General features: G+C 51.1%; 1 protein-coding gene across 1 annotated transcript in view; it reads right to left on the bottom strand.

Moving 5' to 3' along the window:
- CR1 (complement C3b/C4b receptor 1 (Knops blood group)) overlaps positions 1 to 13818 on the bottom strand; it is an 83753-nt gene that overhangs the window by 30471 nt on the left and 39464 nt on the right. The window contains exons 32-44 of the mRNA XM_026864107.1: positions 13300 to 13396; positions 12578 to 12660; positions 11482 to 11673; positions 10862 to 11044; positions 10109 to 10294; positions 9884 to 9977; positions 9450 to 9535; positions 8398 to 8829; positions 7977 to 8000; positions 1587 to 1769; positions 1235 to 1414; positions 849 to 1031; positions 6 to 188 (exon numbers count right to left, since the gene is read on the bottom strand). Of these exons, the coding sequence (XP_026719908.1) occupies positions 6 to 188; positions 849 to 1031; positions 1235 to 1414; positions 1587 to 1769; positions 7977 to 8000; positions 8398 to 8829; positions 9450 to 9535; positions 9884 to 9977; positions 10109 to 10294; positions 10862 to 11044; positions 11482 to 11673; positions 12578 to 12660; positions 13300 to 13396 (2106 nt within the window). The remainder of the gene's footprint in view (positions 1 to 5; positions 189 to 848; positions 1032 to 1234; positions 1415 to 1586; positions 1770 to 7976; positions 8001 to 8397; positions 8830 to 9449; positions 9536 to 9883; positions 9978 to 10108; positions 10295 to 10861; positions 11045 to 11481; positions 11674 to 12577; positions 12661 to 13299; positions 13397 to 13818) is intronic.

Below are 13818 nucleotides of genomic sequence, written 5' to 3'. Positions count from 1 at the left end.
CCCACCTTTGCAGCGGGGCAGGGGCCAGCTCCACACCCCGGCCTCTGTGCAGTTGATGGACACGTTTCCAAACAGCTCGTAGCCATCCTTGCAGCCATAGTACACGGTCACTCCCGGAGAAAACTTGTTCAAGGACTGTCCGCTGTGCAGCCCATTGGCGATGTTTGGTGGCCGAGGACATGTCACCTCTGGAGAGAGAGAGGAAAAGCCCATGAGAACATCTGGGAGAGGAGACACCTGAGAGACAGCTCAATGCAAACCTCCTGCACAGCAGACATGGGGGAAGGCACATGAGGAAGGCAGAGGGCTCGCACAACAGGTACTGCCAGGTCTGGCCTGACAGCCACTCTTTGGGTGCCCAACATCTCCTCTAACTTTTCTGGACAAAGACGGTTGGACTGATTTGTAAAAATCCCTCTGGTCTCACCCTGAAGGCTGTCACACCCCATGGCCGTGCCTGGTCCCCCGTACCATCACCGGCCGGCTCTCCGTGGTGTGCTGCAGCCAGGCTGCCACCGGAGCGCCGGGACAAGGGTGCTGGCTCTGAAGCCCCCTTTGCACTTGATCTCACATTAAGAGGGGATGTGCCAGCTCCCGGACATACACTGCAGGGTGACCAGCACCCAGCCCCAGCATAAGAGCGAGGTACAGCGTGTGCAGCTGCAGTTATAGAAAGACCCAGCTGTGGTTCATGTGTCTAAGCTTCTTATTTACGTGTTATAAAACTTTATATTTCATTAAAGGGGAATTGAATCCCTCACTGAAGGGCTCAGTGACAAGTCAGGATCTCCCCTGGGCTCAGAGCCACACTATGAGCTTCTCCCGCAAGGGGACAGAAACGGACGCACCTTCACAGCGAGGGCTGGGCTGACTCCAGTTCCCTGATGCTCTGCAGAACACAGAGGCATTTCCAACAAGGTAGTAGCCAGGATCGCAGGTGTATGTTACAGACATTCCCGTGGTAAAAAATGCTTTGTCCTTGGCATTGTGATGTCCATTGGTGATCTCCGGAGGCATGGGGCAAGGTCGGACTGCGAGAGGGAGGCAGAAAGACTCAGCGAGAGAGCAGCGTGCGAGAGAAGGAGCTGGTGGGATGCTTGAACGATGGGTGAAAGCCCATTGCAGTTACGGCTCTGCCTACACACGCTGTCCCTGCCTGCACACGCTGTCCCTGCCTGCAGGGAGCACCCCGGGCAGGGCTACCCTCGGGGAAGCAGTGGGCACCCACACTCACCCTTCTCGCAGATGAGCACTGGTGGATCCCAGGCCCCCCCGGGCAGGCACTGGGCCTCATAGGCGTCCTCTGAGGCATAACCGATGTCGCAGCCAAAGTGAAGAGTCTCTCCAGCTTTGTAGGTGCTCTGCAGCCCATGGACCTGCCCGTTCTGCACCTCGGGAACGTCACAGCCGATTGCTGTGGGGAACATGGACAGCACCCTTTAAACTTCAGCACATGGGCCGGATCCTGCACACACGGCCCCCTCCCTTCTCATCTCTGCCATGAGCCCGTCTGTGCTGTTCCTACAGGACATCCAGCACCCTTTCCACCAGCCCCCTCCCCAGCAATGGAGCACTCACCCACCCACCTTTGCAGCGGGGCAGGGGCCAGCTCCACACCCCGGCCTCTGTGCAGTTGATGGACACGTTTCCAAACAGCTCGTAGCCATCCTTGCAGCCATAGTACACGGTCACTCCCGGAGAAAACTTGTTCAAGGACTGTCCGCTGTGCAGCCCGTTGGCGATGTTTGGTGGCCGAGGACATGTCACCTCTGGAAAGGGAAAAGAAGTTGCCCTGTGAGTCAGCTGTTTGCCATTCTATGTGCTACTGGGACAATTTGGGTAATATCAGGGTAATATCCTGAATTCTGCTTAGTCTTTGTTCCATTTGCTAGTTCAAAGTATTAGTTAACAAAAGGGACGGCAGCGCTAAGATTACAATCACATTGTGGCTGGAGGAAATTTCTAACAATAATGACATCCTGACCAGAGGACTCCCAGGCACGTCAAGGCATTGGGCAGAAGATGCACATGGACACGGAAGCAGCAAGAGCGAGAAGCTGTGATTACTTCCTGTTCCAGGAGGAAGATGAAAACATCCCACATCTGACCAGAAGCAGAGTCACCGATATCCCCCCAGGGCGGCAGATCCTGCCATCCCCGCAGCCCTCGAGCGTGCCAGGGGTGTTACAGCCTCTGGCCACACAGCAGCTCAGCCCAGGGTTAACTTCTCCCCATCCCTCTCAGAGCCCAAGGCAGGGCAGGCTGCAGCCACCCCCATGTCTCTCCCCAGCTAGTTTCTTCGAAGCCATTTCTGTCTCCGAGAGCCAAGCTGGCAGCACTTTGGTTTGAGAAGCAAGGAGGACGGATTCACCCCGGCTTTGTTTTCCCACCGAATTTTAGCAGACCCAAGAGGGAGCTTCCCCCCGTGGCTATCACCACTCGCGCCGCACGCTGGGACACTTGCCCTTTTTGCACACTGGCAGAGGTGGGATCCATCCGAATTTAGCTCGGCACATGCTTTTGCGGGAGCCCTGCAGGGTGTACCCTGTGTTGCACACAAAGCTTACGGTGTCCCCGGTCCTGTAGAAAGAGCGAGCGATGGATACTCTCTTCCCATGGCGGACACGTGGGAATGGGCAATAGGAGGCTGGAAAAGGGAGAGAAATAAAACATCATTTACCTACACAGCTCTCAAGCTCTTCCTGCCTGAGCTGGTTGCTGCGTTGATGGTTTCCACACAGCCTGAGCAGGGGAGTGAGGCAGAAGAACTGCGTGTCCAGGATTTTGTGTCAATCACCTAGCGAGGTCAAGAGCCTTCCGTGGCCTTTCTGCGTGCTCCTACCCCACAGGCTGGGACCATCCCCTGGGTCCAATCTGACTGGGGAAACGTTGGCAGGACCACCCAGGACCGACCTAACGGCAGCCCAGGGCTCTGTGCTAGCAGGGGCACCCAGGGGTGTGCAGTGTGGGCTGGGGGTGCCATGTGAAACCTCTGCTGTGCCTTAGAGGGGACCTACCGTGAACCTGCTGGGGTGCTTCCAGGGGTGCCGAGGGGTTGTTTGCAGAGGGAAAGGGAGAGGCAGAGGTAGACAGGCAGAGAGGCAGGCAGATGTTCACAACTAAAGCCACAGGGAAGTACCTTTTTATTCACCGGGCAAATACTTGCACTAGATGCGGAAATGTAGAAAGAAGGTAAAAGAGACGCCTCTCACTGATAATATCCTTTGAATTGCTGAGTAAAGGGCCACAGCTCTGTGCCTCTGCGCTGTTCAGGCACAGCCCATCGCGAGCTCCGAGGCTGGCTTTGCTGGAGAACCACAGCTCTCCAGCATCAGACGGCACGGGAGCAATGACAGCTGCTTCCACAAGGCTGGGAACTGAACGCATATACCTCAGCTGAATATACAGAAACCCAAGTATAATAGAAGAAAATATGACTTAACCTTTTTACAAAGTGTTAACTTAGTGATATTTCTTTTTTTAAAAGAACATAATCTAGCCTTTCGCAGTCACTGATGCTTGACTCCCAGCCTGCCACTGAGCTACTGCAGCCAGCTAAGGTCAGCCTTTGGTCTCTCAAGATGCCAGTGAGTAATGAACGTGATTGAGGATAGAGGCTGAAGTCTTCTCCATATGGTACCAAGACACTTCTCAAATCTTACCAGGGCAGCCAGGTTGCAGCACCTTACAGCTTACAGGACAGGAAGGAGTAAACACCACCACACTGCAGTGATGGAGCTGAGCTTCTGTAGGTTTTGGCTACCCTGTCTCAAACACACGGGCACACCCGGCTACCTCCCAGGCTTTCATGCCCTGTGGGCTTTCAGACTGAACACACCAAACAGCACAGTCTTTTGCCATTTTACTCTCCTGTGTCATCTCAATGCATTTCTGTTTATCACAGGAAATTTCAGTTTGACAGAGCTCAAACACAATCTGTTATTGGAACAAGCTCCTTGCCTCACTGCTCTAAGACGCGGTACCCATAACCAGCTTTACTTTGGCAGTTTAAACACGTATGTTACGAGAAGCCAGGCAAGTTGTGAAAGACTCTTCACAGCCTTCCATGGAGAAGTTGTAGCTCCCTTTCCCCTGGCCACTGAAGGGCACAGCGTGGCCCCGGTGCCATCCCAGAGAGTCTTTTTCATTAGCAGAGAAGCTCAGAGGCTCCGTGATGCTCAGGGTCTGCCGTGCTGAGGTCCACCCGGGGCCAGCATAAGGCTCAGGGAAAAGCAAAAGGATCAGCGAGGAGAGGAGCAGAGATGAGGAAGAAGAGGGCCATGAGAGGAAGGCCCCAGCGGTGCAGACCTGCTGGTCCTCCTTACCTTGAGCCCTGTCCGTGGTGGCCAGGAGCAACGCGGAGCTGCCCAGGAGGCAGAGGGCGAAGGCAAGCACCATGCTCCGGTCCCCGGTGCAGACTGCAGCTCCTGGGGGGCTGTGGGAAGATAAAGGCACCCCAGTTCCCCCCACTGCCCCCATGTGCGGAAGGAGCCGCAGCTGCGGGGCTTCCCAGGGCCACGGGACAGGAACCTGTGGGCTCCCCAAAACAGGATGGGCACAGCCACCACCCTCGGGCAGGCTGCAGGTCCCACACGCTGCTTCTGCTGCTATTTTTGGCAGGGGAGGATGGGCCCCTGGGACCACAGGGACCTGTGAGAGGGGTGGGTGCAGGCACAGAGGTACTGTCAGCCAAACCGTGCCCTTGGTGGGGGGCATCCTCAGTTAGGGAAGTGACCCAGGCTCTGCCCCAAGTCCCCGGGTGGTGACAGCAGCCCTTCCCACGCCGAAGGGGCATGGCTTGGTGCCCGGGTACGGGAAGGGCAGAGTGGTACATTCTCTCCTCCCACACACGTGGGACTGGCGGCTGTCGGGGACGCGTCTGTCCCTCAGGGCCGTGGGTGCTTGGGCCAGGCGGTGCAGCCCTGCAGCCAGGGACCTGACCCCTCCTGACCCGACCCTGGCTGCTCTAGGACTCATATCCAAGGTGGCCTCATCCCTTGCCACTGGCTGGAAGAATAAAAATCCACAGACAAGACTTTTTGATGTAGGAGCAGCCACAGGAACCTCCAGCTCCCCACCTCACATAGCAGAGGATGTTTTCTGAGCCTAACACAAGCAGCGAAGTGTGCATTACTCAAGTCTTTTTATCTCTTTTATTGACAAAGATCTTCCAGTGTTTACAGACCCAACATTTACACTTCAGAATTGCACTTGTTTACACTCAGATTATGAAGTAAAATTATGTAAACTCAATTATGAACACAGCAGATAAGCACTCTTCAACACCCGTAAGCTATGTCACAGCATTCACAGTTTCTTCCATTTGGTTGCAGATTTTCCAAATGATTTTCCATGCGGTTGCATTTTTTCCAAATGATCCAAGACCTAAATCAGGTCTTAAATCATTTGGAACAACCACTCTGGACTAGGCAACAGGAATAATTGTGCTGGGATTAAAATAACGAAACAGAACACAACACTAAGCTGTGAGGCTTTACATTTGTGTTTTGTTCTTCTAGTCACAAACATGGCTTATGGTAAGAAATACATACAAATAACCAGCAATCTGCAAGTCCTTGTTCTGCAGACTGGTTTCCAAAAACAGTATCTGGCAGTGCCCCAGTGACAGCTGAGCAGGACAGTGCTCTGCGGGGAAGGGAGAACTTTGTGGGTTTATTTGGAACAGGGCTAACTTGTTGATGGAAATGGCTATTTGTGGTTTTCCCTCTCATTAGATGCGTGTTCCTGTTAACAGGAAAGCACTGTGAAAATGCAGAAACAAAAAGCATGTAGTAGACACATTTCAAATACTTCCTGATCCCAAGTGCGCGTCATGAGAAGCTCACAGATGGGCGATTCACCTCTGTGTCAGACAAAACACCAAACCTCAAATTCTTGCTTTACTGGCAGCTAAAAGTCCTGATGTCTCAAGCTGGATTCGGGCTCAACAAGTTTAAATTTCATCACAGGGTTTTTTTTTTCCCCTTATAAACAGGATTCTCAGGAAACCTTCAAATCCTTACTTCATTTGACGAGATGCTACATCCCTCTTTCGCTTATTAAGTGATTGTTTAGCGAGGCTGAGTTAAAGCCAGGAAAGGACATCAACACCACAACATGGGCTTTCTATCAGCCAGACAAATCAAGGGCACTTTTGCCTGCTTCTTTGGTTTAAATAAAGTGACAGAGGTCCCGTCATCGGAGCTGTCCCTGTGGCACTGCCAAAGCCTGGCTGGAGTTGAGGACAGCACGCGTCCTCGCTCACCTCTATCCACCCTCACAAACTGTTCTCAGCACAACAACCAGCGAGATAGGTCAGACAGATGAAAACACAGTGCAAGAAAGGTGGTGTGGGGTTTGCGTCCTGTTCCCCATGGAGGAATAAATTAAGGCTCTGGCTCGATGTGCATCTGCGCCTGCCGCGGGTGCAGCATCAGAGCAGCAGTCGCCCTGTGCAGCCACCCGCCAGCCCTGCTGCGAGCAGGGCAAGAGCCCAAAACCCCGCGTTTTCTCCCCAGAACCACCACAGCCCCTGGGCACCCTGGGGCTGAGCTGGCACCCGGCCAACCTGTGCTGGGAGCCAGCACAGTTGGGGTGCACTGCACCCCCTGAAAAAGCCTTTTAAGTGCAAAGTCAGACAGCGATCCCCTGCTTTGGACTCGCCCCAGGCAGGCAGCATTTGAGCAGAAAGTGAAAAGGTTCACACGCAACAACTTTCTGATGTTTGGTGGCATCTGCCACGACACCTGCAAGTTCTGCATTCGGCCCGGACACACCTGCCCGTGGATGAGCTCCGCTGCCTCCAAGCACCCACCCAGCTGCGCTCCCCCGGGGCTTTCAGCCCACCGAAAGCTTCAGCACTTGGGTAGAAGCGTTGAGTCACCGCAGAGACAAGACGGGCGTTTCCACAAGGTACTTGCGGAAAAGCCTCGTCGTGATACAATGACAGTGCCAGGGCAGAGACCTTCAGCCGAAGATTAAAACTAATCTTAGTACACACAGGAAGAGTCAGAATAGTAGTTCTTTGTCATAAGATATTTAAATTTTTTTCTCTCTGGTAAAATTACTGATTTGGAAGGATTGCTATTTGCACAAGGGTTCAGACTCGCCTCGAAGTAACGGCTACAATTGCGCTTTTATATGAACATTTTCAGTGCTTTTGGTAGTCACAAATTACACCTGACTTATTCATATCCATTTTTTTAAATTATGTATCACTCACATGAAGACATCACTGTTAATCCTCTTGGCAGTGGCAGCACTTTCCACCTCAGAACACTTAAGAAACCCCTGAATCCCAACTAGGACCAGGCACAACGTGACCGTAGCGGGGCTGAGAAACGGCATGTGGAGGTACCTGAAGCGCAGGATTTTCTTGAGCCTTTCTATTGCAGCATGAATGTCTTTGGCATCATTGCAACTTCACGTGGGGATAATCACTCGAGTTCTGAAGAGCGTTCTCAGCTGGGTGGCAGAGATCCTCCCAGCCCGGCCCCGCGCTTGAGCTGCTGCGTCCAAAAGCGTGAGGGCAGTCCCGGGCAGCGGCACGGAGCGTCGGGGTTCGTCATCCCGGGGCTGTTGGTGGCTGCTTCGAGGCCAGTTTCACAGGAGAGAAAAGCAGGGCACTGGGATGGGCGTGATCAAGTTCAACACATCTACAGCTGCCTCCCCGCTGGGCCTGTTCCCTAATCTAGATGTTCATAATCAGCAATGCCAGGAGGAGGGGGAAGATTCCTACAGCAGACAGATAAGAAGCTTCAGTCTTTACTCAAAACATATTCAACTATCTTTTCCCTCCCTGGTCCCCTTTACCTTCCCCCCTTTTTTCACAGCATGATCTCAAAGTAACAATATAAATAGAAGAACAGACTGTAGCAGAAGGCTTTTAAACCTATTTCAAGCAGAACACACAGGAGACAACAACATAAAGACAGGCAAGAGCACGGCACAGGGCTTCAGGAATCTGTATTACTTACCAACAGTGATCATGTTCGCTGCACCTGGAAGGGAAGCAAGCCAAACATGAAACTCTGTGCCCGTTCAGCACGGTAATTCATCAGATGACACCACGTGCAGTATCTCGAACCAGAGCCAACGCACATGGAAGACAATTCAAGCAACACACAGAACGGGACCCCTGCGTAGCCCAACTCCACCGACGTTTTACCTGTTAAAACCTAGATGTATTTACCAGGATACATTTCCACTAGCCTGCAAGTCCACACTGCAACCTAATCGTGCTCGTTTGGCACGAGACTGTGGCTGAAGCTGTTTCAGGAAGCATCGAAGGCTTACACCTTAGCAGAATTATCTGATTTGAGGATTCACGGAGGAAGGAGAAGATAGGTATTTTGAAGACAGAGAGGAGGCAGCAAGACAGATACAGAAGACAGTCACCTTTGCATTCAGGAGTAGGCTTGCTCCAGACTCCATGGTCTTGAAGATCAACCGTACAGCGAATAGAGGCCGCTCCAGCAAGGGTAAAGCCCTCCTTGCACTTATAAACTACAACAGAGCCGTGGACAAAGGCTCTGCCCTTCGTGCCATTGTGCATCCCGTTGTCAATCATTGGGGGCTCTTCGCAGAGAACATCAGGGAGCTGTTCTGTAGGAAGAACCCCACCTTTGCATTCAGGAGTAGGCTTGCTCCAGACTCCACGGTCTTGATGATCAACCGTACAGTGGATAGAGGCCGCTCCAGCAAGGGTGAAGCCATCTTTGCATTTATAAACCACGACAGAGCCGTAGACAAAGGCCCCACCCTTCGTGCCATTGTGTATCCCATTGTCAATCGTGGGGGGATCTTCACAGAGAACATCAGGGAGCTGTCCTACAGGAGGGACATCAGCGAGAGCGTCTGAGTACTTCTCCTAACGGAGGAGGTGCAGAGCTGTGTGGGGAGGAGGAGGTACAGCCAAACGCCACCCATCCAGCAGCAACTGAAAAGACTTTGAGCTTTCTTGCTTGGTACTCGCCTCAGTTACGGCCATTAGCCACAGCTCCAGGATCACACCCCATGAAATCAGCCACTGAAGTGCCTAATTAGGCCAGAAGAAATACTTCAGCCCTTTCTAGCTTCACATAACACTATACACCAACTTTGTAACCCCTGATTTCAGTGTTGTACCAAATGGAGTGGACCGAGTTCTAACATCCAATGATCTTCCTCTTTCCCTGGTAACTACAGAAAGAAAACTTTCTTCCTGTGACTTTTTTTTTTTAAATAATTCCTGCTCTTCCTTGCTCCTTCCACTTTGCCAGCATAATTTCTGAACTGTATGAGACTATTGCACCTCAGGCCCTACAGCTTGAGTTAGTACTGAAACCCTCAATTTTACAGCTGATTAAATTAAAAAGCAAGAGCAGCCCAAGCCCACCAGCAAGGCAGCTACACCAGTGCATTTCCAACTATTATCTTAATGGCTCTGTGCATGGATTTTCCCCTCTTACTTTCACAGTAGGGAGATGCTGCGTCCCAATCTACTCCATTTCCTGATACCACACACTTGGCAGAAGATGACCCCTTTAATTCAAACCTAAAGAAAGAGATGAAGTTTAGTACTTCCCAGAAGAGAACCCAGAAAAGGTTCTTCCCCGCCTCCCACCACTACATGCGGGCAAGTTCTTAACCAGAAGTTGCCCCTGCTGTGAAATGGGATCTGGTCACATCACCACCACTAAATAAGGGCACTGGTTGGAGCCGAGTTGAAGCAGTTCACTGCATTGCCAAGCACACACATGTTGCCACCTGCTCACCCCACTGAAGACGTAATATACGATTTCACTGGAGCCTTGCACGGGGAAGCTGGGGGGTGGATGTTACCGCCCGCAATCCCCATGTTCTCACCCTTGAGTTGGTCCCTTGTAAGCAGCAATCCACTCACCCAGGATGACAGGTGAACGTCACAACTGTCTCAAAGAGGAAATTGTCTGCGATCACATCCCCGTTCTCTATGGTGGGAGGAGAACATCGCTGCCCTGGAGAAGAGAAAGCAGCGCAGGAATTACGTCAAACCCAGAGAAGGGCATGACCCAAATTTCAGAGGAACCTCTCAGGTGTGTACAGATCACTTGCACAGTCAAGACAAAGGAGGAACAGGGATACTCACGTATACAGAAGTCTGGGTCTGCAGACCAGGTTTTATCATCCAGACAAGTGACAACAGAGGACTTTCCACTTGCTGCAGCGTAACCGGGTTTACACCGGTAGCTCAGCTTAGTTCCAGCAAGAGAGCTGTCACCCACAGAGCTCGTTAACTCGGCGAAAGGGAAGCGAGGAGCAGGGCCGCAGAGGACTGACAGTCGGAGAGAAAAGGAAGGTGGGTTACAGAAAAGTACCCGAAGGGTCTGCAGTAACAATAGCCAACCGTGGGTATCGGAGCATGCAACATTTTAATCTGTTTTAATGTCAGTGTCTGGGATATAGTTGGCATCCAACTTATTCAGCAAGGAGCAGCATATACCAGAGTTTGCTTCACCAGAGAAAAGATGGAGATTTGGAACATCTCTGGGGCTGAGGTGCTCCATCACTGACCACCAACCCAGCCTGCAGGGGCTTAATTCAGCTCGGCTCAGAAGCCAAATGTCCCCAACGGGTCTGGAAGCTGGTGAAGCAAGTCTGTCAGGTGTAGAAGGAAATTTCATCCCTCCTTTCAGTGCACTTTTGGTTCATTTGCTGCTCACAGATAAATAGTTTTAGGTCTAAATATATAACTGGCGTGGGCTGCCACGCTGAGGACCCAAGCCAACACACCCTGCAAGGGCATGGCTCCAGGCACACAAGGTTCAGAATCTGACCTGCTCAAAAGCCTCAGACCTACTTCACTGCAATTTCTCAGGGAAATAAAATTGTTCGTACTCACTTGGGTCACACATTGGCAGAGGTGGCTTCCAGCTATTATCTGCTTCACAAGTGACTATGTTACTACCATTCAATAAATGACCAGGATCACACTCAAAGGTCACTGTATCCTTATACGTGTACTCAGTGCCAAAGCCAGATAACTTTTTTCCATTTTTCACTTCTGGATTTTTACATCTGACCACTGGAAGTGAAGATAAGACGATAAGGATATTTAGCACAAGAAGAAAAAGCCCTGCAGTAATACCAGAGGCATTACACGAGAAGCTCGGTAAGAGAACTGCGGTCCTTTCCCCTTGAGAGAGGCAGGTCCCCAGTGGGGTGCAGGTACTCTTTGAACAGAGGCATCATTAAGAAAATGCACATGCGAGAGCTTCATTTTTCATTTGCAGGAAGCCCTGGGCATGGGCAGGGAGAGGGAGGCTTTCTGTGGGCTGAAGAATCCATTAAACCAAGCCCTGCCTCTGACCATGACTTGAGAGACCACTGCATTACAGTCTCTGGGAATCCTTTTAGGCTCAAATCAACCTTCTCATGTTTGGCAGCCTATCGGGAAAGTACAGATCGGGAGAGGAACGAGAAGCAAAGTCAAAAGAATAAGGAGAGAGAGAAAGCATTTACCTTTGCATTCAGGGGCTGGACCGCTCCAGATTCCATTTTGGTTTTCATCCGCTGCACAGTGAATTGTGGAATCTCCAACAAGAGAAAAACCTTTGTTACATCTGTAGGTTACAGCCATGCCAAAGACGAAGTCTCTGTTCCCATCAATGAGCTGCCCATTCTCGATTACAGGAGGTGATAAACAGGGAATAGCTGCATGGGAAAGCGACAGTAAGAAAATGCAAGAACATGTCCATTGAATAGGAAACTGAGGTCTAAGCTACTGAAAAAAAAAATCACCCACCAACAAAAAATCCCAAACCAAACTCACCCAAACAAAAAAAAAAAAAAAGCCAAATTAAAACCAGTGAAGCAGCCCTAAAGCAATCATCTCAACCTAAGGTCTTGAGTGCATCTTTAAATTCTGAGTGTTTTCCCGGGTTTATTTAAATGGATAAATGGTAAAATGGCAAAACAGCGTCTATAGTCCAAGAGGAGGCACTACAGAAGAGGCCTCACCGAGCAGTTTGGGACCCTCACCAGCTGGTGATGGCATTTCCTCCCTTCGCTGTACTACCAAGGGTAAGGCCAGAATACTGACTACAGCAGCAAACCATCTAAACCATCACCAGCTGATGGTCAGGCCCATCCCACGGGATGCTAAAAAAGCCCAAACAGCACCAACAAAACTCTTGGCATTTATCTCTCCTTTGAAAACTGAGATTTTTAGACACGCGGTCGCGTCTGAAGGAATCTTGCAAAACAATTCAGCAAGGGCTGCCTGACGGAGAGCACAACACGGGCGCTGCAGCGTCCGCGCCAGCCTGGCGGAACCTCGCTGCGTGGCTGCGCTGGGCGATACCCACAGGCAGCCTCGGGAGCTGCTTTTCTCACAGATCGGACACCAACATCCACAGATCCTCCTTGGCATTTCATTTTCATTCCCAGCTCCACCCAGAGTGCGCGTTTGGGGGAGAGGTAAGGAGTCAGTCTTGTTAAAGCCTGAAAGAATTTGCATTAGGTGCCGAGAATATCCAGCTGCGGTTCCCCAAACCACCAGATCTATTGCAATAGCTTCGAGGAGGAGATGTACACAAAACATTTAAGATCTGCTTACCCTGACAGTATGGCTCTGCGTTCCAAAAAACTTCATTGCCTTTAAGTACACATTCTGCAGACGTCTTCCCAACTAATCGGTACCTATGGGAAGGTTGAATCTCTTTTTAAAAAATTTTTAAAACTTGAGAAATTCAGAAAGTTGTACAGTTTCTAATGGTATTCTCCAGAGGAGCTGAACCCTAGGGGAAAATCAGCTAGCCCTCCTATAAAATACAATTTTCTTAATACTTAAAGAAATACACAATATATGATGCAGTTAGAGGAAACTCTGTACTCGCCCTGTGTGGACAGAAGCTCCCAGGACTGTGAGTGAGACGGCATCCCCACCCTGAGGCTGCGCAGTGGTAGACCCAGATTTATTTTCTGAGCAGAGCTGAGTGTCACTGATGTACCCAAACCACTCTCTTTCCCTCTCACCCTGCTCCCAGCACCCCCAGGACACTGCAGCCCCTTTCCCTCAGACCCCTTAGCGAAGACAGAGACAGCTGAACCCACTGTGCAACAGAAAACGCTGAATGACTAACCGAGCACCCACAGGAAAGGAACAAAATTCTTTGCAAAACAGCGGAAAAGCAGTCTGCCAAGGCCGTGCCCTCATGCCCAGGAGATAACCAGTTTTGACAACAGGAGAGACAACCCCCGCAGCTCCCCGCTGCCAGCATCCCCCACCATGCCAAGCAAACAGCCCCCCAGCTGTGAAAAGCCTGGGCCCGGGCTTACCCCACGTTACAGGTGTAGGTTATTGTGGCCCCAAACAGCAGGTCAGTGGTGTAGTTGAAGCTGCCATTCGGGATGTCCGGTGGACCACACGACTTTCCTGGAAGGGCAAGCGAGCAGCATTAGCTTTAATTTTACAGCATGATAGCGAAATGCAGGTGACAGTGCTGTTCAGTGTCATTATGGACTAATTAACCACGTATTGGGCATGTGACTTCCCTCACGAGCAAGTGCCAGCACTTTCAGGTTAGATAAAAGAGCCTCGATAACTTCTGAGGGACTGGAAGTTAAAATACAAGTAAAAAGCAAGTAGCAGCACAAATAAACCTAAGGATAAATAAGAAGGGCCAAGGTTTATATGCTGACTGAGAAAAGAAACTGATAAAGACCCCAGTGGGCCCAGGGCAGAGGTCTTGGCCCACGGGGAAAGGAAAGAGTAAGAAGGAGAAGGGGACAGGGAGGGACCCGCTGACGGCCCTGGGACCAGTACAGGTACGTTGCCACCGGGCCAACTGCCCCCCC

Source organism: Athene cunicularia (genome assembly GCF_003259725.1).
Source record: "Athene cunicularia isolate RWA chromosome 26 unlocalized genomic scaffold, athCun1 chr26_part1, whole genome shotgun sequence".
NCBI lineage: Eukaryota > Metazoa > Chordata > Aves > Strigiformes > Strigidae > Athene > Athene cunicularia.
The sequence above is the reverse complement of the archived record's forward strand: the minus strand, read 5'-3'. Positions and strand labels throughout refer to the sequence as shown.